General features: G+C 44.6%; 2 protein-coding genes across 7 annotated transcripts in view; one reads left to right on the top strand and one right to left on the bottom strand.

The window, feature by feature from the left end:
- Window positions 1-1908: 1908 nt before the first annotated feature.
- LOC126534091 (uncharacterized) lies at window positions 1909-3818 on the bottom strand. The gene is made up of 5 exons (XM_055072975.1): window positions 3318-3818; window positions 3004-3151; window positions 2602-2799; window positions 2027-2262; window positions 1909-1917 (listed from the first exon to the last, which is right to left on the bottom strand). Exons 1-5 carry the CDS (start codon window positions 3648-3650, stop codon window positions 1909-1911), a joined length of 924 nt encoding a protein of 307 aa, XP_054928950.1. The 5' UTR covers window positions 3651-3818.
- A 916-nt stretch (window positions 3819-4734) lies between these two features.
- LOC126534101 (uncharacterized) overlaps window positions 4735-24142 on the top strand; it is a 36551-nt gene continuing 17143 nt past the window's right edge. For 3 of the 6 annotated variants that reach the window (XM_072289278.1, XM_072289277.1, XM_072289276.1), the window contains exons 1-5: window positions 4736-5502; window positions 7497-7578; window positions 12810-12998; window positions 18198-18276; window positions 22462-22614. In XM_072289278.1, the coding sequence (XP_072145379.1) occupies window positions 5161-5502; window positions 7497-7578; window positions 12810-12998; window positions 18198-18220 (636 nt within the window). In that variant the 5' untranslated portion in view covers window positions 4736-5160 and the 3' untranslated portion in view covers window positions 18221-18276; window positions 22462-22614. Of the gene's footprint in view, window positions 5503-6439; window positions 6678-7496; window positions 7579-12809; window positions 12999-18197; window positions 18277-20491; window positions 20570-22461; window positions 22615-24142 lie in introns of those variants that run through there. The other 3 variants (XR_008613202.2, XM_055072660.1, XR_008613204.2) reach the window with 3 other exon arrangements.

Genomic DNA, 24142 nt, shown 5'->3' with positions numbered 1-24142 from the left:
CTGCCAATGTATGTCCTGTTTTAAATGTAAATCCTGCAATTAAATCCTGCTCGCCTAGCCCTGTCATCCCAAGTTCATCTCCACAGCTACGTCTGCCAAATCCTACAACCTGCGCTTCCGATTCGTAGTTCTTTGGAGTCAAAGTCTCCTATTTTAATGTGTGCTTTTCGGTTAGTAAGGAAGTCTCGTATATAATTGTATACTCGCTTGCCTAGGCCTAGCTCATTTATTCTGTTTAATATTGTTTCGTGCGTAACACTGTCAAAAGTTTTTTTTAGGCCCAATCCCAGGATAGCTTTGGTGTTCTGACTTAATGCTTCTACAATTTGATGCTTAAGTTGGAGCATTGCATCCTGTGTAGACAAATTTCTCCGGAAGCCCAACATTGTAGGCGGGAGAACGTTGTTGTCCTCGAGATAGTTGGTCACTTTCGTTAGGACAACATGCTCCATGAGTTTGGCCACTGGGATGTGAGTGAAATGGGTCTCAGGTTCTCCAACTGTAGCCACTTGCCTCGTTTTGGTATTAGAATAATCTGTATCGTTTTCCATTCTTGTGGTGTTGTACCGGATTGCCAGCATTTGTTTATATGCTTGGTAAGTTGTTCTGGAGAGGCATCATCGGGATTTGGTATCGTCTTGTTTGTTATTCCGTCTAGTCCCGGCGCACTCTCAATTCCACTTCGCTAACCTCTTCCTCTAATTGTCTGTTTTTGGTGCCTGTGTAATCTGGGCGAGTTGTTGGCTTAGCCCGAGATAAATGCCTTGTGGCTATCTCATCGATAAAAGCTTCTTCAGTGTTCCATGTGCATGTAAGATTGTGTTTATTTTTTGTCTGCACGTGGCATTACTTTCCTCAGGATTCAAAAGGTGCCCGAGGAAGGTCCACGTTCTGGATAATCTTAACTGATTATCCATATTGGTTCATGTTGCTTCCCATTGCTGGTTACAGAGCTGCTGTGCGTATTATTCTATATCTCTGTTAAGCCGGGCTAGCCTGCGTAGGAGCGTCCTGCTGTGCCTCTGAGTTTTCCATCTCCTCAGGAGACCTTCCTTTAGCTTCCCACATATGTAGGAGTCTACTGTCTACCTGTTCCATCTGCGTGTACTGGGGGATTACTTGTGTGGCTGAGTTAACATTTTGCTTAAGCTGCGTTAAGCATTGTTAAGGGGATACGGACACAAAATCTGAAAATTTTACAAAAATGCAGAAAATGAGTCCTCAGTGTGCGAGTACAGCGAGAACAAATGGCCACTTAGCTCATTTTTCAGCAGAGTGCTGTCTTATTGACAGCGCTGTTGTTTCTCAAAGGTTGTGTACAACCAACTAGCCTACCCATTACCTCCTAAGCAAGCTTGCAGATTTTCCTATAGCACTCTCTCATGCAACAATAATAACTACCTGGAGAGTTTCGATGTGCAACACCTTGTTCTGCTCTATATCCAGAATAGAGTATGTGCCATACTTGGCAGAATGTCCAGGGGAATCTGCCCTACCATCCCCAGCAACCTGGAGTGGACGGCCAATGGCTTCATCAAAAAGCACATTTTGGTGGTGTGTCCAGACCTTGAAGTAGTGAACGTGTACGGCTCATGAATCTATATGCATACACTGTAAGGTTGGTTACATGACCTAACCAATTTGATGAGCCTACGCACCTTGGTGACTGCAGGAATGACGAATGCATTTTGGACTCTGAAGTGTGTTTTGTCACTGCTGCAGGCAACACCCACACTCCTTAGTGCCCTAAAAAACTTCGAAGCTTTGCAGCCTGAAAAAAATACTGCCGCAGAGAGAAGCAAGCTACCAGCTGCCTTCCAATTAATTATTGGCTGTGTTGCCCATGTAGAGACATGATGGTTAATGCACATGCGTGTCACCTGCAATAATATGCCGTTCACAGTTTTGTCAATGGCTCTGCATGGATGTGAACACAGAGGGCAGACCGAGAGCAGTTCATCCAGGCTAGACTTGAAAACAATGAACTTCCTCTCTTCATAAAGAGGCACCGCTGTGTTAACAGTACTGTCTCTGAAAAAAGATCTGTTTGAGCACTGCACAATATTATATGATGGTCTAATACATACTTATCCAAACTGACATCAGAGAGTACATAGGAAGGATCATATTGATTTCGGTTTTCATTTTCATCCATTTCGTCTTCAGATGCATCCGTCCATTCTGGCAATGGTGTCGAAGACCGTGGTGGCATAAAGGAGCTAGTTGAAATACGTTTGTCCCCGTGGATGTTAACCTGTGTTGCTAGAAAAAAAATAGCATAAGCGAAAATATAATTTAGCAGCAACAGTAGAACTGCTCCGATATGCTATTTTCAACAAAACGCCAGGAACAACACGGATACAGAAAAAACAGATGCGAAGGTGCACTCATCTGTGTTCAGGTTATTCCTAGTGCGGTGGAAAACGACATACCTGCACCATCTGGCTCAATGTGCCAAAAGAACTTTAGGCGCGTTGATTAGTAATGACAGTGTAAAGATTTTATGCTGGTAGCTGTTACGTATATATGCTATGCATAGCGAGACTCGTTACAAAAGAGCAGTGACATAAGGATGCACATTGGTTCCTCTGATACACCTACCCCAGTCTCTACAGATCATTGATGTCTGAACAGCTGCATCAGCCTGAAGTGGTTTCGCTGTAATTTGTCTTTCATTGGCGGCGTGAGGTTCTGCTGCAAATTGCTGGAGAAGTGCTGCAGAGCATTTCTCCTGATGTGCCTCACACTCACTGTTCTGCCTGCTATTTGTACATGCCTCTGCACTGCGTTCACAGGAAACTGAAAGAGATGGAAACAGTTGACAAAACTATTTAATGAACACACACCAAAGCATAAAATTTTATCAACATGACCTGAAGATTTTTACATGCATTTTTGTTTTCTTCCCTCTACACCCACGCAAAGAAAATCGCTCTTTTTAAGATAAAACGCTCCATTGACAAATGTGAAATACGTTTGTTATTCGTGAATTATGAAATGTACCTGCTTGGGTGACTTCTTCAAACGGAACATGATCAATTGGAGGTGTATGCATTTCGCAAGCATCACACTGTGGTCCTTGGATGTGAACTGCTTCTGTGTGGCAGGCTTTTTCTGTGGTAGGTTGTTCTTGCAATATTTGATCAATTATCTGCAACATAGGAATACGAGAGTGCACATGAAAACGGGGCACAAAACACGTAGGTAGAATGTACAGGTGACGAAATTGTGTATTCAGTCATGCACGCATAGTTATTTATGCCGTCGTCGTGAGCAACTACACAGGAAGGCGGCAAATGAACGGAAACGGTACCAACCTCTTTTCGTCTCCTCTTTTCAAACGCGCCGCTGATCCTTCCTGCCTTGCGTTTTCGTGAGAAGACCGAGGGCACAGCGTCAGGCTTTAGGCGTTGCCCTTTGAGCGGCATGCCGAGGCTTTTCAGCACAGCCGGGCTTGTCGCATAATCGTCGTCGACGAAGTGGTCCGCGCAAATGAAGTCATTTTTTAGAGGTTTCCAGGCTGGGCGTGATGGCTGACAGGCACGTATCCAAAGTTTACGCACCTTCTCGTCTTTGGGAAACGTGTGTGACGGCGAGTCACGACCGACGATGCTGTTATAACAGCCTTGGGCGCAGCAGTGTCTGGGCATTTCCTTCCACCGCGACAAATGCGTCGATACCAATCGACGACCGTGGGAACACACGTGTAACGCACTATCTGCGTGGAGCGCCGACGGGGATTACGTTTCAGACGGACCACGTGCGAAGATCGCCGATAGCGGTAAACAAACGCGGCAAGCGACCGACACTCCGGAAAGACTAGGACGGCTTTGGCTGGCCTTGGCCGCGCGCGCGCGCGCGCGAGGGTGTTATGACGTCAAATTTCAGCTTCTGCCGGCGGCCGCTTGGAGGCAAGGCGCAACAGAAAATTGCAAAAGAAAGATGTTTCTCGTTCTTTTTTTTCAAAGCAGCTTGTTGTAATCGTCATTTTCAAGAGATCAACTTTTGTTCTCACGCATAAAATCACCCGCCAACTTTTGTGTCCGTATCCCTTCAAAGCAGGGCCACGCAAATCTGGGGCAAACAACTCGAAATTGCAGGCTGGAACAAACTCAGACAAATTCGCAAGAAAAAGGATAATACTATTACAGACATCGTGTAATGGAGCACCCCGTCCTTGAAGCAAAAGAATTATCTATCGGAAAGGAACTCTTCTAATCAGGCCATATATAGCCTAGGTGGAACAGCGCAGTTCGCTATTATATAATTTAAATTCTTTGCTCGACATATTTATATGATTTTGCAATATTTAATGTTACCAAAGCTGATACATCTCCTGATAGCTAGTCCTGCGAGTCGAATGGTGGCTTTCTAAACCAACGTGGCTTTCTAAACCAACGCGAGCTGACCATATGGAACATTGAGGCCTAAGTTCTATATGTCTCGAGCGCAGAATACCATGGGGAGAAGTGAACCCATTGAGTCGGACATTGATTACTTCTTCTATTATTTTGACTAGATTCGATGTAACGGCAATGGGCCGAATGTTATCCAAGAGATATCTTAACTTTTGATACTAAACGAAGTCGACGCCAAAATGCTATTTTTCTGTAAAACTTGAGCAAGAACAGTGCAGCGGTGAGCGCAAAATCTTTTTTTGAACGCGCGCACCCAAATATTCAGGACCCTATATGGATCGAAGGTGCTATATGGCTTGTTACTAAGCGTCGCTGCATTTCTTTGGTGGCAAGGCAGATATAATGCATACGATGCCTACTGTCCTCTCTAATTTACGCTTAATATAATGGCGCTTTCCTTACACTTTGCTCGTAACTGGAGGGACGCTGCAGAAGGTGACGTGCAACGTTACTTTGGTTGCGGCCACAGTTATCCCCGCAGACGCAACCGAAACCGAAACGGACCTCTCGTGTTGAGACGTCTTAACAATGGGGTGGGTATTCTGCAAGGTAAACATTGCGCAATACTGCATTGCGGATGCCATCGGCTTGCCGCCGTTGCCACATTTGAATTATCCCATACCCCGCGTCCATACCCACATCTTGCGTTGTCACCGCTGGTCATCGCTTTGAGAACTTAAGCGGGCTGACCTGCCTGCGACAAAGTTGACATCGCCTGAGTACAGCCATCAATCAACTCTCCATGGCGCCAAGGTATTGTGTTGTGAAGAGCTGCGGCAAGAAAGAAGGCGACAACGTTGTGTTTCACTACTTTCCTTCCGACGACGATCAAAGGAAAGTCTGGACCGAGTTCGTGCAGGCCGTCCGAGGTACCAGTTGGACGCCGGGAAGGCGCAGTCAGGTATGCTCCCTGCACTTCTCGTCGGACTGTTACCTATACAACATGCAGTACTGCGCCGACTTTGGTCTGCCGACGAGGCGAAACTACCTGAAGAAGGGTTCAGTGCCTACTTTGTACCCTGCTGGTGCAGTACTCATCACTGCCCCGCCCACGTGTCCAGGAACGAATGTGCGTAATATTGCGGTAAGTTTCATGCGCTCGTCTTCGTAGGGTCGCCTTGTGTCCTTCTCGGTACTCATACACATACTGTACCATGCACAAGCGATTTCATATTTGCTTCTCAATGTGCAGCACTATCCTTTGTTGCGTTTGTCCATGCAAACGCTTGGGAAGAGATTGCGAAGAGCGCAGTGAAGAATTCAAAGGAAACTGAAGCGAAATATTTAATAGTCCTAAAGCAGAAGAAAAAAAATGATGGATAGTGCAGTCGTATGTCAGAGTGTGTGCAACACGTGCGTGATATGATATGATACAGACACCATGGAGCGGTCGCATTGCATAGAAAATTTAAGCAAGTAAAGCCCAAACTTAAATCACAATTTGTGGCTCAAAGTTTGTAGCAACCTATCATGCTGAGTGGCCTATTGAACTATCAGCATAGAGAGTCAAACACGGGAAGATATGTTGCACCCAGTTCTGTATGAGAAAGCCACTAACGTGCAGTCCTGTGCCATACAAAGCAAACACAAAACTCCTGCTAGTCGTAGTCAGTCTTAATGAACAATAGGGCAAGACTTCCTTGTGTTACTGTACATTGTGTGAGAAGAACTTATGTGAAAGGGAAGCTAGTCAAAAATATTACCGCCTTTCCTGGTGCAGAATTTACCTAATAGGCAGCTGTAGCTTACAGATAATCAGAAGTGTTCCTTAAAGGGCTACTGCAACACTTAATGCGGTAATGCGGTAAGAAAACATTTGCAATCATTTAACAACACTGCCATGAGCACGTAGGCCAAAGAATATTACACTGCATGTGGAAGATTGCCCACCATCTTGCATAATAGATTGCTTGCCCTCTTCTGCAGTATTCAGGGACCCTCTTTTTTTGCCCCCATCAGTGATGTCAAAGCCAGTACAACAGCCACTGATTGTTTGTTCCTAACCATGCATTATTTCCTAGGGAAAGCTTGTGCACGTATGCACACCCCTCGGACCTTCTGGTAAACAGGGTAGGAGCAGTTAACAAACACATCTCACTCATCCTGTCATCACTCCTTTGTCGCTCTTGGACACCTTCGTCAGACCTTGAAGGGCTACCATAAGGTACCAAGAAGAAAGAAAGGACCAGTAGGCAGGACATTTCTATTAGTGCCACCAAAGCTGAGAGAAAACATTGACTTGACCAGGAATGAGGAAAGGTAACATTGCACTCTTCTGCATCTCCATTATTAGGTCCTTTCCAAGAATTTCTTTGGCAATATAGTCATTAAAGGGCATCGCACTCATTCCAGTGTGTTCTCACGGGCAAAAAAAAGGTGGTATCAGGTTGCATGTTAGGCTTGTTGGCACATCACACTAAAGGCCTGAGGCATAGCGCACCTGACACAGGACAAAAGAGACACACATTACGCAAAACTGAGGTGTGCCCGCTGGCATAATTGAGGCCTGTCATCCATAGAGTTGATTGCTGGTTGACATGCCACATGCTGTAATTACCAATAAGCGCCTTCAGATAACCTGTAACAGATGCTCCAAATGTGGAAGCTGCTTTAGGGATCAAGGTAACACTAAAGGGGATTTTAAAAGATGTGTTACACTTCCAGCCACTTCAATATGGTGCTTGTGAAAAATGTTGTATTGCTTGAGGAGTTCGCAGCACACATGTCGAAGAAGGCTGCAATAGTCCATGGACGCTGGATTGTTTTGAAGAGCTTCCACACGCTTTGTGCAATCTTGGTGAATTCTGTGAGAAATACTGTGCGATCATTACAAGTCTTCAGGAAAACGCGAAGCATACACATCACCTGCGACACTCACTCTAATAATTCTGAGGTGCCGTTTCTCTGCGGCTGTCACTATCGTTTGTACTTTCCAAAGTATGTGCGTAGACGTGCCTATTCCAGTTGCCATTTCGTCGTCAAGTACTGCAGTCGATGCTTTTTCATATTTCTGTACGTATTGCAGTAAAGATGTGTGCTATGGGCAGTTATACATTGGTGCAAAATGACCTCGTGCAGACTGGCACTGCTGTTGGGATCATACACACTGACTCCTGGAGCAGTGGAAGTTGCATTCACATGTGCGGTGCACCAAGCACAGGTCAGTGCCCGTTTCTTAATGTAGTAACTAGGTACATAGATGTCTCACTGTGTCATTATCAGTCTGGTTTTAAAAATGTGGCATTTTGTGTTGAATACATGTGCTCATTGATCTTTCGTCATTGTGAGGTTAGCAAAACTTATTTTAAAGACCTTCCTGCCGTTCCCACTTTTGAGGTAAGCTATTTATTCTGGAACACTGTTCACTTAGAATGAGTGGAGTTGGGCAGCTCATGGTAATGCATAAAACTGACAAGGGGTGGTCTGATAAAGTAAAACAGTGCCCACCAAGATACAGGCAAGGTAAAAAGTTTACGGTATGCAAGTTCCCCGATCAAGTCGAATGTCAGCCCTGCTTCACCTTGCAGCCATTAAAACAGTACAACAATGTGCTGGTCTCATGCACTTGCTTCCATATAATTTTTTAGAATCCAAGCTGTGTAGAAAATATTCTGCTTTTTTTCTCAGATCATACATTCTGTAAACTTTCGACCCTAGCTGCATAAGAAAGATGCAGTGAACACTTGAGAGCACAAGAGAAAAACAATTGGGGGGTGGTGGTCATGTGGTATCACAAACTGCTGACACATGCATCAGTCAGCCTAGTGCACTGGTCACAAGCTATGCAGTGACTGTATTGCTGAAAGCTGGACATGCACTGCGCTAGTCACTCTTTCCTCTTAGCTTCTCGGCATTCGACACAAGGTAAGCGTCGTTTCCTGCATTTCTTTTTTTTTTTCGTGAAGCTTGCTTGTAGCATTGATGTTCATTGGAATTAAAGCGTGGAAGCCCTTCATGCATAAAAATTGCAGTAGTGGCTTAGCAGATGTATAGGCCATGAGCCTATAACCATCTTTCTGATTTGTTCGTAGCTTGCCAGATGTTATGCTTTGTTGATAACCTCTCATTCATGGATAGACCTGTGACAGGGTGAATGTCTGCTGTATATGCTGGAGGGGCACACTTCGGGCAGTTCAGTGTGTCTCCAGGTGTTGGACCGCAGGCCCAGGTAACAGAATGTGTAAAAGCTGCCCCAGCCCATATACTCCGAGGAGAGGTGTTCTCCACCCGAGAAAGATTACTAGGAAGAGAGCAGACACATGGAAGAATTAAGAGGCAATGGCCATGACAATGCAAGTGTGCTGTTGGAGTATGAATGATCTATGGGACAAAAATGCACTCCATTCTGCACACAATTCCACACAAGAAACCCACCAGGTACTCTCCCTTCAGACTCCAACTCTATCCCTTTAGTCCTCTGCCTTTGCTTTTCTAGAAAAAATTATGCAGATCCCGCATGGTGTGAAAATCGGAGCTATGCGAAGCATTTTGCAGGTAGCTGGCTATGGGATCAACTCTGGGATGACTCTCCTCGACCAGCACTTTGACCCTCTCATTGACTTCGAGCAGGCACTCATTGAGGAGTTCGGGCATGCTGAGGTTCAGAAACAACATGGGCTTGTCTAGCTGCTCGATCATTGTGAACACATTCTCCTTCCTCTGTGACAAATAGTACCCCCAGTAGTACGTCAATCCTTTAGCTGCTCAAGTAAACCTCTGACTAACACAGTGATCGAGTTGACGTATTTTCAAGAAAGCTTCAGTCTTCCAAGAGCTTCTTTGTGAGCATCAGGAGCCAGTTGCCGTTCACAGAGCTGGATACTTGCTTTTGAGTGCTGTTTGTGCAGAGGAAGCCATCATCCTGTGTTCCACAGTTGGCATACCTGCATCTTAGGCACGCCAGCTGGCTCGATGCAGGTAGTACACGAGAATTGAAGGCGAGAGTTGGGTGGTGGAGCTCAAATCACGACGATACCACGAACACGCTGGCAATGCGAACATGAGCATGTACCCAGCAGCTCAAGTTAGTAGGCAGTGCCAGCCCTGCCAGCGTAGGAGGATAGACAGACAAACTGATTGACTGGGACCGACCGACCGACCGACCGACCGACCGACCGACCGAGCCGACCGACCGACCGACCGACCGACCGACCGACCGACCGACCGACCGACCGAGCCGACCGACCGACCGACCGACCGACCGACCGACCGACCGACCGACCGACCGACCGACCGACCGACCGACCGACCGACCGAGCCGACCGACCGACCGACCGACCGACATCCGACCGACCGAACCGACCGACCGACCGACCGACCGACCGACCGACCGACCGACCGACCGACCGACCGACCGACCGACCGACCGACCGACCGACCGACCCGACCGACCGACCGACCGACCGACCGACCGACCGACCGACCGACCGACCGACCGACCGACCGACCGACCGACCGACCGACCGACCGACCGACCGACCGACCGACCGACCGACCGACCGACCGACCGACCGACCGACCGACCGACCGACCGACCGACCGACCGACCGACCGACCGACCGACCGACCGACCGACCGACCGACCGACCGACCGACCGACCGACCGACCGACCGACCGACCGACCGACCGACCGACCGACCGACCGACCGACCGACCGACCGACCGACCGACCGACCGACCGACCGACCGACCGACCGACCGACCGACCGACCGACCGACCGACCGACCGACCGACCGACCGACCGACCGACCGACCGACCGACCGACCGACCGACCGACCGACCGACCGACCGACCGACCGACCGACCGACCGACCGACCGACCGACCGACCGACCGACCGACCGACCGACCGACCGACCGACCGACCGACCGACCGACCGACCGACCGACCGACCGACCGACCGACCGACCGACCGACCGACCGACCGACCGACCGACCGACCGACCGACCGACCGACCGACCGACCGACCGACCGACCGACCGACCGACCGACCGACCGACCGACCGACCGACCGACCGACCGACCGACCGACCGACCGACCGACCGACCGACCGACCGACGCACTCACTCACTCACTCACTCACTCTCTCAAAGTGCCTGAAGTTCAAAAAGAATGCCTCACATTAAAATGCATAATTCCCTTGTCTTTCCCCTACCATGCTGTCATCTTTAGCAAGACAATGACAATGTGGCTTCAGCCACTGCATCAACTTGTGCATCAATGACATTCTGTGACCACCACTCCGAATTTTCATGACGCGTAAAGATTCCTGTAATCACACTCTATGCCAAGAATATTGGGTACTTTTGGAGTTTGCTCACCCTCACAGGCTGAACCAAGGGTAGCGCAATTGAGCTGAAGTTTACATACGCGGCCGGTCAGTCACAGTAACAACTCTGAATGGCCTACCAAGTTTATATGTGTGTGTACTGGTGAACAGTGAAAGCTCACTTATGGTCCAAAAACCTAAAAGCTCGAAACTAAATTTGCGGAGCTTACCATAAACTGATAGTGGAGTCAAGGTCGAACGGACAATATCTACACTTTACAACGACGTGCATTGCGACGGGTGAATGTGAAACACACCCATGGATGGCCTTGACTATCATGAAATTTAATATAGGTTAATTTCAATAAAGCACAGCATAGACAAAAATTCTTGAAACAATATTTCTGCGATATTATATTGGTTAAAAAACTGCAGCCATTCTACTCTGTGAATGTTGTCTACTAGTGGAGCTGTAAAAAAGACAAAGCACACTACTGAGTGTAAAAGTTTACTTATTTTGGGGCTTTTCCCTTCTGCCTCTATAGATATATACTCTGCAAACATGTACAGTCGCTACTAATAGCAGCTCAACCTGTTGAGGTGTCCAAATTGACATGCTGCGCCAAGCATCTTGAGACACTGGCTTGCCTGCAAGATATTCATAAGTGCATCTTATGTCACTTGTTGATGCAAGCATCTATGGCATAATGATTTCAATGTCATGCTTTGTGCTAAAGGTCCTGTGCTCAAATCCTGCCGGCAGAAGAATTTACTAATGTTTATTTAGTTATTTACTACACAGCACTTTGTTGAAAATGACGAGTTTACAAAGTCGAAGAGACGTTTAAAAAAGCCAGAGGGATGAATTTTAGGCAAACCCATGTACTTCCCATGCCGGCTGAATGGCCCTCCTTGCAGTTCCCGTAGACGCTAGCGCCAGAGTTCCCTCTAGTAATTATTGTATGGAACTATGCATTTGGTTGTTTCTTAGCTTTCCTCTTGCTACGCCAGGTGTCAGCACATGCCTTACTTGTTTGCTTTGCCTCCTCATAGAGGGCGCACGAGAGCTTTGAGGCAGGGACATTGAAAAATGTATGGGAAGGATATATACAGCTCCACTGTAAAACTGCTTTTACTTTCCACACACAAACCGAAGATCCTAATAGTGACAGTGGGCGTGCATTTGGCGCGGAGCGCATGCTGCCAACAAGTGACTTGAACAAAGATTTCTCCATCACCTAGGCAACCCTGTACGACTGCAATGGGCTGGCACAGCATTGTTATTATTTTTTCCTGCTCCCTCTGTGCTCCACGTCTTCTCCTCCTCCTCCAAATCGCCCTCTTCACTCTCATCTCCCATTGGCCAGCACATCTCAATGATAAGCGTGCTCGCTACGACGCTTGTCTTAACACCTGGGCCTTCGCACAGTCTCAGAATCACAACTGCAGTTTCCAGCTGGCACCACAGCCCTTACTTCAGGCACCTCTCGACATTCCTGGAAGGCATGGGGCTCTTGTATAAAGTGTAAATGTGCCACCTGGCTACCGCTGAGAGCCGTGGGCTCGTTGACTGCCTCAACCTCTTCTCTCCCGGCCACGGCGGTTGCATTTCGGTGGGGCGAATTGTGAAAACACCTGTGTACTTAGATTTAAGTGCATGTTAAAAGACCCCAGGTGGTCTAAATTTCCGGAGTCCCCAACTACAGCGTGCCTCATAATCAGAAAGTGGTTTTGGCACATAAAACTCCATAATTTAATTTTTAATTTTAACCTTTTCTCTCTTCTTGCCTTTTTGTGTGCCCTTTATTTTCCCCAAGGGGCCGAGCTATGCACCCTGAATAGTTGCAAAAAGTAGTACCTTTTCCTCCACACAATCACCCTCTCTCACTGCACTTGTCTGCGAGATTTTCCTGCGAAACCTGCATTATAAGCGGTATTCCGTCTCGCATAGCTTCATGTTAGGTGGTATGCACATACATGGAGTTCTGTGGCAGAGCAAACAGGAGTGAGAAAAGACCACATTATATAGTCAGTCCTGCACGAGAAGTGGTTACATAAGTGGTCCAAACTTAAATGCTATTGGTTAATCAATGACTACATCTTTGTTTTCCCTCTTAGATCCACCACTGGGACCAACTCGCAATTACACTATAATGGCAAGTGTAGCTGTTGCAACTCTTCCAATGGGGAAAGTCAGTGCAGTCACTCAATGCTCATTGCCACTAACAGTGAAATCAACACAGGCCATGCTGAGTAAAAGGACGAGGAATGTTGGAGTGCAAGCAGAAGTGAAAACAAGAACTCCAGGTAGGCAGGCAATGCTCTGTTGCCATTTCTATTCCTACGTTCTGAATGTTTGGTCAAATCAATTCTTAGAGCATGTTTTGTTTTGATCTTGTCCACTTCTACCAAGTGTTTTTTTTTTACAGTTTTGTGTGCTTGTTTTTATTTGCCAACTGTAACACAACATCTGATCAGTGAGGACACAAAAAATTCAAATCAAGCTTTGTCTTTGTCTTTATGCAGCATAATCCACTTATAAAGTACCAGTTTGATAATGATTGATTAATCAGCCACTTGATTAACCAATCACATTTATTGAATTACTGTATCTCTCTAAGCTTTGTACTAGTCACCTATTGCCATTATCAGAAGGGGTGCGCGAATAGCGATCTTTGAGACTGAATCGAATTCAAATCGAATAGTGCCAGGATCAACTCGATTATCGAATACTTTTTGAATAGGTATTGAGTAACGAAAAGCCGTTATCACATTTAATATAAAATGATGTTCACATGCCAGTATTCTTGAAGATAGCAAGTTTCTGTGATTACAAATACATAATGAAGTTTTGTGTATTAAAAGTAAAAATTGGGAGCATTAGGAGCAAACAAGTAGTTTCTTCGCATGCACAGGGCTCTTCAGAGAGTGTGAATGATTGCCGTACAGCCTATGAAATAAGGCTACCTAAGTGATGTAGCCTGCTCCACTGCACTAGTCCTCATGTTTTATGTCCATACTATGCTCGCGGGGGTGAAAATTCAGTGTACTTTTGCTCCAATTTTATGTTTATTTGGGCACAGTTGATATTATGAAATATTCTAAACGTATTAGAAGAATATTTGCATTTACAAATAGTGACTATTCAATTCGAACAAACAATGTTCGGTTCGTTAATCAAAAGTTTTGAATATTTGCGCACCCCTAATTATCAGTGCAACTTACTGATATAAGTGGTAGATTTCAGCTTGAGACAGACAACCACAAATGAAAGGACGCCTGAAAGTGAAATGCAGTCACTAACAGCTGTTTATACAAAAGCAAGAGAATATATAATATTTTGCACATTTTTGCAAATGCACACTGGTAAGCTAATCTAATCATTATAATTATTCAGGCATAGTTCCTCGAGCACAGTGATTACGATTGGATTGCTAGGTAAACGAGAATGCATTCCTGGCATTGTGTGCAGATTGTTAGTATATGCTTGTTCCCCAATATCGAATAGACAGATGTTTGTCAGTGCCTGTCTCGTCGACATGTCTGTTCGTTTGTGGTCATCTGTTTCATGCTAAAATCTAGCTACTATTTATCATTGTGCGCCAACTACCCCAGTTGCGTTTTCTTTATACTGATATAGTCTGGCTCTGTGTTCTCTCTCGGATTCTTTTTAAGGCCTTAAAGTAGCCCCATTCAATCCCAAGAACCACTCCAGCAGTGCAGCCTATGCTACCATTTCACCTGTTGGCTTAGAAAATGCAGCTTGCAATTTTCTAGGGCTGGGAAATCATAGGCCACATGCACCCTACAGCTTACACAGCAAAAGCGCAGATTGTGTGGGAGTAGGAAACAAAGCTTTGAGTGTGTTCAACGGGGCTGTTTCGTTCATGTTTAGAATAAAAACAGGAACAGCGCAACACAGGACGAGCGAGTAAACAGGACAGAGCGCTGCCAAACAGGAGGCAGCGCTCTGTCCTGTTTACTCGCTCGTCCTGTGTTGCGCTGTTCCTGTTTTTATTCTAAAGCTTTGAGTTTCCAGGCTAAGTCCCTGTGCACCGTTATGCTTCACAAGTGTAGTGGTGCAAGTTATCTTTGGTGTTACTTAAAGGTATTTTGTAACTTCTTCCCTGATGAGGTTAACCTTTTGTAATCACGGGCAGTTACCCAATTTGGGGTCATTCTAGCCAGGAACCATTTTACGCAGTTAGACGCCCCGCAGAAAAAGTGCTCGGGTAAATGAGCACATGTTAAGTGATTTATTTCTGAAAATGTCCGAGGCTGTCAACAGTGCTTTAATACTGTGTGGTAGCACTTGAAGCACTCTTTTGGCTGGAGGCCAGGATTTGTGCTGCTGGTTTGTAGGGTAGTCACAGTCACTGTCATTTCAAGTGCTGTCATATAAACATGCTTGCTGACCTCCTGAAGGCAAAATATGTAAATCCACGGCACTACAGTCATCTCCCGGTTCACTGAACTGATGTGAATTTTGTCCATAAGATGCACATGCAGAAAATGCTGCCATCTTGTCAGCACTTCACGCCACAAATTGCATGAAAACCTATTAAAGTATGATGTAAGATGAAAAATCCCTCACGTGGAAATATCTCGAAGTGCACTTGTTACTTAAAAGTTCTCAAACAAAATGCAAAACACCTGTGTACTTAGATTTAGGTGCACATTAAAGAACCGCAGGTGGTCAAACTTATTCCAGAGTACCCCACTATGGCGTGTCTCATAATCAGGTCGTAGTTTTGGCACGTAAAAACCCCATAATTTAACTTCAGTTTTTTAAAGTTCTCAAAAGCTGGCACTAGGAACCCAAATAACTGGCGAACCATCGCTGTTCTTGTTGAAAAATCACTGGCAAACCCAAAAAACCAGTGAACTGTTGGGTAGTGCTTGACTCAGGCACTACTGCAAAGGGTTAAGCTCCACCACTTGTCCCCTTCTCATCTGTGTTTGCGCCTTCACCTCTTGATGCAAAAAAGAAGCTTTATCATGGATTCTGGCACTGAAGAGTGATAGTGTAATTATTAGAAGATTTAAATTGGAGTATGCAAGGGAGTGCTGAGGGCGGCTACTGCTTCATTACATCGGCAGTTGTGTGTGCATGCAGAGTTCTGAGCACAGGCTTTGTGTACCTCCTTGAAATGCTTCACAACACTTGAATTTGGAAAGGAAGATTCCAAGGCCCTTAAAGCTCCTTGAAAATGCTAACTGTGCTCCTTGAATTCTTTGAAGACTGGCATTGGGGGCAACTTCTGAACATTCAAAGTAACAAACAGCACATTGCGGGTATGCCATGGACACTGTCTATAGGGAAATAATCCCAGATATTTTCTTTCCGGTGTTGCTAAGCAATGCAATGTGGTGTATCCACAGCCACGAATGATTGGCGTGTCTTAAATTATCATTGCATCGCAGGGCTAGACAAAGCCACATCAAGTGACCAAGCCGTACCACTATTTTTGTTGTTTTGCTAGTCGATTTGCACCGCGGCCTTCATGGCTCCATATTCAAGCCCTAGGCTATAGAAATGCTCTGGTGGAAAATAGGTTTCGACGTATGGCTTCTTTGGCTGAAGCCAGACACAACAAACCATCACGCTTGAAGCTGATTGACATCATTACAGTGGGAAAGTCAACTTTGAAAAGCCACTTGAAAAGCTTGAAGCATGTGTCCTATTCAGCAATAGCTTTCTTGCAGCTAAGAAGATTTCACTACGTTCAAATCTATGTGCACAAGTAAGCTTTGTTTCCCCATCATTGAAATTTGAGCTTTGTCATCCTTGAAATCCTTGAATTGTCCTTGTATTTTGTTCTGTACTAACCTTGTGAGCATTTTAGGCTAGCATCCCAAAACACAAGGCATATGTGATCCAAGTGTCACACGCATTTAGTGGAGACTGCACACACATTTTTTGTCAAAAGTATTTATGTAAAGTCAAAAGAAATGTGTTTTAATGAATCATAATTTTAGTATATGCTAAACTTTTCTCCCTACACAAAGCAGAAATGAGTTCCTTGTATCTAGAGTTCTGAATAAACTGACCCTTGGGTGTAGTGTCAACTTGTTTGTACTGGTCTTTTAGTCCTGTTCTTGAGAGTTCTCACCTATTGTGAGAATAAAGAGATGTCCTTGAGAGGGGAGGTGTTTATTTGAGGTTGGCCACTGGACACGTGGAAGCACTGAAGCAGAGCTTGTGCTCTGCTTGTGCACAGTTCTGCTTGTGCTCCTAGGCAGCTTGCGTCTAAATATGTCTTTGATTTTAGCTGTAGCTAGTAACAAGGTTGAAGAAGGAGAAATAAAGGAACTGAAAGGTATTGAGGAAGATATGTAGTATTGCAGAAGTGCCACCTGCTGAGAATAGAAACTGATAAGGTCATAGTAAAAATCAAGCGCTGGCACAAATCAAAGCAGCCTTTGGCACTGCAGTGAAAGGGCTGCACTGTTTGACAATGTTGTAATGATGTGCACGGAAGAACCAATGGTTCAGGTGAAAAACACTGTTCCTGTCAAAGACGTAATGCATTGACTTTGTCCAAGTGCTACTGACAAATCAAAGAGTGCACTCACTTCCTGGCAAGGTTTGGAATGGGTAGGCAGGTTTTGATGTTCGGTTATGCAAGATTTACCTGGCCAGAGTTTCCTCTGGAAAGCATCCTTCTAATGGGCTACACAAAGCATTATGTACAGATAAGGAACCTTGACATAGTGGCATGTGCACTTTTTCTTTGTCGGCTGCAGTTCACAAGCACATTCCGCTCTGTAACTGGAAGAGCCATCCAAAAATGCTGACTCCTTATGAAAGAAGCATAATCAGTGTCATTAAATTTCCTACCTGTTAAGCAACAAGTGTGCATTTAAAACAATGCTACCGTATTTGCATAGAACAGTGGTAACATTAGTCTTAGTATAAAAAAATATAAGCTAGCGAAAAGTAAAAAAAAAAAAGATGTGTTTTGAGAGTGCAAGAATTAAAAGTGCAGAGGGAGCTGCATTATGAGACGGGTTGTCCTGAAAGTATCTCAGGCTTTGCATCTACGAGGGAAGCCTAATCCATGTTTCTGAATGCTCAAGTTGCTGCTGTGGGTACCATACTTATGATCAGCTAGTCCAGATCAAATTATATAGCTGTCTGCAGGGAGGTTTGGGTCTGATGGAACTTTCCCACTGAGCACTGCCACAATTCTTTTTTTCTGGCAATTTTGGTGGAGTTTTTGATTAGGAAGGAATGTTCAGTGTAGGTGTGAAGTTGCAGTGAACGTTGAAAACTTCAGGAAGCTGAAATTAAGTCGAGGCTGTTCCCTGTGCTGTGTCTCACAGCACAAGAGCAGCTTTGAGATACAAAATGCATAACCAAACCAGAGTCGGTGACTATATTCCAGTCATGCAATGTGTGCCCCTTTTGTCAAATCACAATATGTGGGCATGAAATGTGAGAAACCTCTAACTAGCAGAACTGGCACAGAAAGGTTTAAAGTTACGGCCTCTCACTGTTTACAGGGTACACCAAAAGGCAACCTTGACACAACTGGCCAAGCATAAATGGAATACCTGTCTTTTGGGCCTGCTGGCTTTCAAGGTACTAGCCCCATTCCTCTCTTTGTGTATACTAGTGGCGCAAAGAATTTCCAAGGCTAGTTGTTCTTTAAGTATAGTTCCATGTTAGTGTTAAGTTCATTTTTGTTTCCAGCTGTGTTTCTTTAGCCATAAAGCAGTGTTGGTAGTAGCAGCCTAGCTGCCAAAAGGCCTTGTGCAATTTATTCTCTCAATGCATTCTGTTGTTTGATCACGTGAAAGGAAACGCCTTAGCACTACCTCTTCTCCAACTCTCAGAACCTACTGAAGTTAGTGCATTGTCTTTCAGTTGAAAAGGACCTTATAATAACGGAGCTATAAGAGTGAGATGTTTACTTTTACTTTCCTTTCCACATTTTACTCATGGTGACCCTCCAAGGTTGCTAGAGAGCAACTAAGAGGAGTGATGACGGGACGGTGGGATGTGTTAACAACCACCACTTAACCATTTGCTAGAAGATGGGAGGGGCGTAGAGTTAAACCTCGGTATAAAGATCTTCAATAACATGAAGCTCTCGATATAACAAAGTATTTAATTTTTTATTACTTCTTGTACATAGAACACCATGTGTTTGGAACCTCAATATAATGAAGTGTGTTTATACTCGATTTCAGTGTAACGAAATTTCAGTGCCACAGCAAAGTAATACCGATACAATAAGTGGAAACTTCCGCGGACGCAGATAGTCAAATCGTTTGCTTACAAACCGCTGCTTGCAAAGGCATCTCTCAAATCATGTGCTGCATGAGCAAGAGTGACCGCTTAGGTGGAGCAGTGTCATGTTTCTATAAAGTCCAAGTGCGATAGGATCCTATCATGCTCTACACGCTATATGCTTTGAATGCGAGTGAAAGCACTACAGCGTGATCCAAGATGGATGGGGTTTTATGAGCATTGTCTTCCCTCACAAGCAAAGGGAAAGGGGTGAGGGGCAGCAGAGCGATCTCATGGCAGGGACGGGGGGGGGGGGGGGGGGGCTAGTTGGTGTGTTGCTCCTTTTCTAGCATGGCTGCACATAGCTGCCAGCATGGCTGAGCACATATGCTGTCTGCACGCTCAGTCTTAAAAATAACCTGCAACATGTGCAAACAGTGGGTGTGCTGACATGGCGCGGCATCATGTGGTCTGTCTTCCCGAATGTTTAGTGCTGGTGGTTGTGTATCTCAAGTTTCATGCATACATTAAAGCGAGAGGCACACGAAGCATTTGCTCCCCATTGCTGGTGCATTTCATGATAGCGTCATCTTACTGCAGCCGACACTATCAGCCACGGTGGCAGAGTGGACGTTAAAGCATGGCTGGGGGCTTCGCTTCATACCTCTGATGTGAAAATATCATCAACATGTTATGGTCTCTCCAGCATCTTTGGTGGCCGACTTGCAAATTCGACTAAATAAATTTTTTTGTCATTGAGACTTCTTTTTTCAGTTGCCCGATAGCTGGAAATTTTTATGGTTCATTGCTTGTGAGAAAAATTCATCGGTGACTGTACTTGCTTGCATTAAAAGATAAATTCAATATAATGAAATTTTGATATAACAAAGCAAATTGCCTATTTTACTGACTTTTTTATGTCGAGGTTTAGCTGTAGGTGCCTGTGCAAGCGTCCGCTCAGTAGTAACTCATGGTCACAATTGATTGCCCAGTGGCATCTATTTGCTGTAGTGCTTGTGTTGATGTCATAGGCTGGACATAATAGACTGGTCCTTTAATGTTGTGGGACTGAGTGAGCGATCTTTTATGTGAGATTGTGAACTTCCTGCTGCATGCAGCAGAATGATATTTAACTCTCGTGTTGAAGCATTGTCTGCAGATCAAGAACATTTTATTATATTCAAAAAATTCTGCAGTGCCCCTTTCAATCACAATAGCAAAAACAGCCCTAATGTCTGCATGAAATATACATTAAGAACTGTCGTGCCTTAAGCTATGCCATGTATTTGGTCCATGGAATAGTGTTTCCTGTGTGTCCTGTACAAGTAGTGTTCCTTTAACCTTTCTTAGAGACACTTGTTACCAGGAGATAATTTAATTAGTTTGAATGTTGCATGCTGTGGTTTGTTTTGTGTAGGTAGTGCATTTGTTGCATGCATTGTGCATGTAATTTCATTTCTCATTATTTCCATCTGGATATGGGTGAGCGGCCCATCTCCAGGTATGCCACCAGGCAATCCTCTCCAATATTCATTAAAGGGCCCCCACTTTTTCTCTCTCTCAGGTATTTTCTCGCAAAGTCATGACACCCAGTGTGGTTTGTTCCCACTGTTTCTATTATGTCTTCAACCTCACAGAAACAGCAAGTATTTGCCCTACCGTCATTTACATTCCTGCGTATATAGGAGCTATATAGCTAATAATTTCACCTCTGTGCATTTTACATGTTCAGATCACCTGTGAGGATGGCATGACAGTCACTGTGGCTGAGTCATGCCACCCCTATGACATCTTCACACAGGGCAGGAACAGTTGGTAATCATTTGCATTTCTTGGCTCATTTAATAGCTATATCTGTTATGATGGGCTCTACATAGCAACAGGAAATATTTCTAGAGCAAGCTCTGCAACCAGAGCTTAAGCAGGCAGTTTCTCAAAGCAGCGCTCCATGTGTTGGCTGTCAAAACTGCAGTGTCAAAGCACCTTGAAGATGCCTCACTAAGGCTGTTGTGGTCGTCTTCTTCATAGTCCTAATTATCGTTACTGTTCCATGGATTACACTCCGTGCTTTGCACTGTTGTTATTTGTGTAGTTCTCAAATCGTTCCTTGAATCCCAGCATTTCATCCTTCCTAGTTCCTTGTGGTGTGCTGCAAACTTTCCACAGTGTGTACAAAGATGGTTTCAACAGTCACCACTGACCAACTTTATGTGCACTATGCAGGGCTTTGGATTCTTACCAATCGCTCTTACCAATCGAGCTACGGCGGTGCTGTTTTCCCATTCACTTCGTTGAGTAATATGTGTACTAGATCTAGGCCTCGGAATGTTAGCCAGCACCACACTGTACTTCCATGGCTGTGGATAAAAAACATCTTTTGCACTGCAGGCATCACATAGTACGTGAGCTTGGGAGAAACCGAATAAACCCTCATATGCTACCTGATGGCATCAAAACTGCCAGAGTCGAGACCCTCGTTAGGTAATCAATGAGTAGAAGGGGAACAGAGGGGCCCAGTTCTTGTAGGCCACTGTCATATGAAGCCATGTGTGATGTACAGAGGGATGGTGCTTTCCAGAGATACCACTAATGCCTGCAAAGATCTAGCACTGCCAAGTAACTAGCTTTAGAACCCATCAGATTTTTGCGGTATACAGGTGCGAAGCTTGGCAGGTGTTGTTGGTCTGACTCCACCCACTCACTGTGGATCACTGCTGTTTTTACTGGCTACCTGCTGCCAGCAGTCATTGGAGCCTCGCTGCTATGTATAAATACTAAACAGCCTCCTGAAATAATAATCCAAGAATGGCCACATTACGCATTTTTGCCATCCATTTTCATGCTGTTCTTTGCATGTGTGAGCATGTGAATGAATCCACCCGTTTTCAAAACTTGTTGATTTATTTGTTAATTTATCAGCCTCCTTCACTGATGCTGTTAATCTTAACTCATTATCTTTCTGCAAAATATAAATTATTTTGATCTTGTGCACTACATTTCATTCTGTGCCCTACTTATATTCACTTATAATAATTCTCAAAAGTGCTGCGTTGAACTTTTCACTTGTTAATTAATATGCATTCTCTACGAAGGGTTTGTCTGTTACTTTACTTTTCTTTATCTGGACTGTGACAGTTCTTTATAGCAATGCTGCTTAACACCAGTCAGTATGTATTCGTGTGCACTTGTTAATTTGTACTCCCGTGATAACACAAACTGTGCCAATGGTGTACTTTCATCCCCTCTATATATCTACAGAACGGGCCTTCAGCGTGTTCAAAATAAAAATAGAAGAATATGCAAGAAAATAAGTCCTTTAGCAAGACCAGTGCCTCCTGTCAGAGTTGCCATTTAGTCTTCTAGGCACTAGAACTGTCGGCAGCAAGGCGTGATCCTAAGTGAAGTGAATCTACTGTATTAATACCATGCTATATGCTATGTCTCCCATCTTTAGCATTTACGTGCTTGCTTTATTGTCAGTTTAGCACACTGCCATGAGTTTGACCTCAAGTATGCTTTACATCAATTTTTCAGCATTGCAGGTTTCCAGACTGATTATGTACATCTTGATGTTGTGCTCTCTTCAAAGATGTTTCCCGAATGCTCAGCAGCACTGCCTACAGGACCAGTAATTCTGGGCAAACTGAATGGCTGGAACGTATCACTCAGCCATAAGAAACCATTTGTGTGAGTATTGAGTGAGCACTCCCTGTGCTTACACCAGATGTTGCACTCATGAAGTCTCAGTAGTGGAATTACTTTATAGTCACAAGTAGTGTAATTGGTTACCTCACGGCCTTAATATTATGGTAAAAGTACTGACTACTTTCCTGCATCGTGGTCTGTGGCTATTAGGTTTTTACAAACCTTTGACAAGACAGATAAAAAAAGGGAAGCGATGAAGTTTCAACAAAGTTTAGCCAAAGAAGCAATGGCTTCTGATCCCTCTCCCTTTTTTAACTATGTCAAGCAGCCAAAGGAGAAAAAACTTTCAGACAAACACAGTGAGAAACGGTTGCTGGAACTTGTTGCTAGGACTTTCGGAATGTCTACGTTTACCCTGAAAGCAAAACATTCATAAATTGCTCTTTCAGTGCTGCTGGGTTCATCATCTTGTAGGCAAGGGCTTTTTGCAAACAGCATCCAAAATGAATCCAACCTCAACCTCCACTTGAACGGATCTTTACATTACAGTTTGAATTTAACAAAACTACCGCAAATCACGTCCGTACTTTGCAGAAAAATTGTTGTGGCTGCGGCATGCAAGACTCATCAGTGTGCGATTTGTGAGTCTGAGCCGAACGCATTTAATTCGTGCTCGCATGCTTACATATGCGTGGGTTTGGACTCGCATGTCTGCAAGCTGAAAGCCACTTTTGAAACCAGCAGCCTGTCTTGGTAGTCAGTGACGCAGAGGCCTGAGAGAAAAGACGCACTAATTTTTAGAGCAATTGGGAAGTGACAACTGGTTACAACAAGAAGTTAGTTCCAAAAACCAGCATAACAGTCTGCCTGGCTTGTCGCCCACGTATGGCAGCAAGCCATATTAAGTAGATACATATATGTCGAGTGGAATTCATTTCAAATGGATACATCTTGCAAGCTCACCGACAACAATTTGCAAATTGAAATTATTGCCATAAAGTAATTAAGAAGTTAATTAGATGAATATGTGTTTTTATTTCTCGTGATAGTAATGTTTGCCTCTTCGAAATAATCCAGCTCAAAGACAAAAATTATGCTATCTGCCACAGGTGATTTTTATGAATTCCATAAAACAAGAATGTTCACCCTGTATAAAGGGGTTGCAGTAGCACCATTTAAGGCTGTGTAGGGCCAGAATCAAAGCGTTTGATAAACAAGTGATGCTGTCAAATCTGCATGTGTTTAAGGATGCTGACTTTTTTCCCCATGCTATTGCCATTGATATCAGTTATCACGGTTACCAATCTCCATGCACAATAATTAGAGAGCATTCGCAGATAGAAAAAAAAATTAGTTCATGAAGTTTTCAGGTGTTTCCTTAACTGTTGTAGGTATTGATAGTTCAGATGGCAAGCTTTGTAACATGTCACGAAAAATGGGGCCTTTAGTATTGATTGATGGTACGTTTGATACAGTGAATCTCAATTTTAAAAAATTCATGATTTATTGATGTTTTGTTACTTTTGGATCTCGATTTCATTGAACACAATCCCTCTGAACTGTGACCTAG

This window comes from Dermacentor andersoni, chromosome 7 (assembly GCF_023375885.2).
Source record: "Dermacentor andersoni chromosome 7, qqDerAnde1_hic_scaffold, whole genome shotgun sequence".
NCBI classification, from domain to species: Eukaryota; Metazoa; Arthropoda; class Arachnida; order Ixodida; family Ixodidae; genus Dermacentor; species Dermacentor andersoni.
Note: the sequence above shows the minus strand (reverse complement) of the source record. Positions and strands in the feature narration are given on the sequence as shown.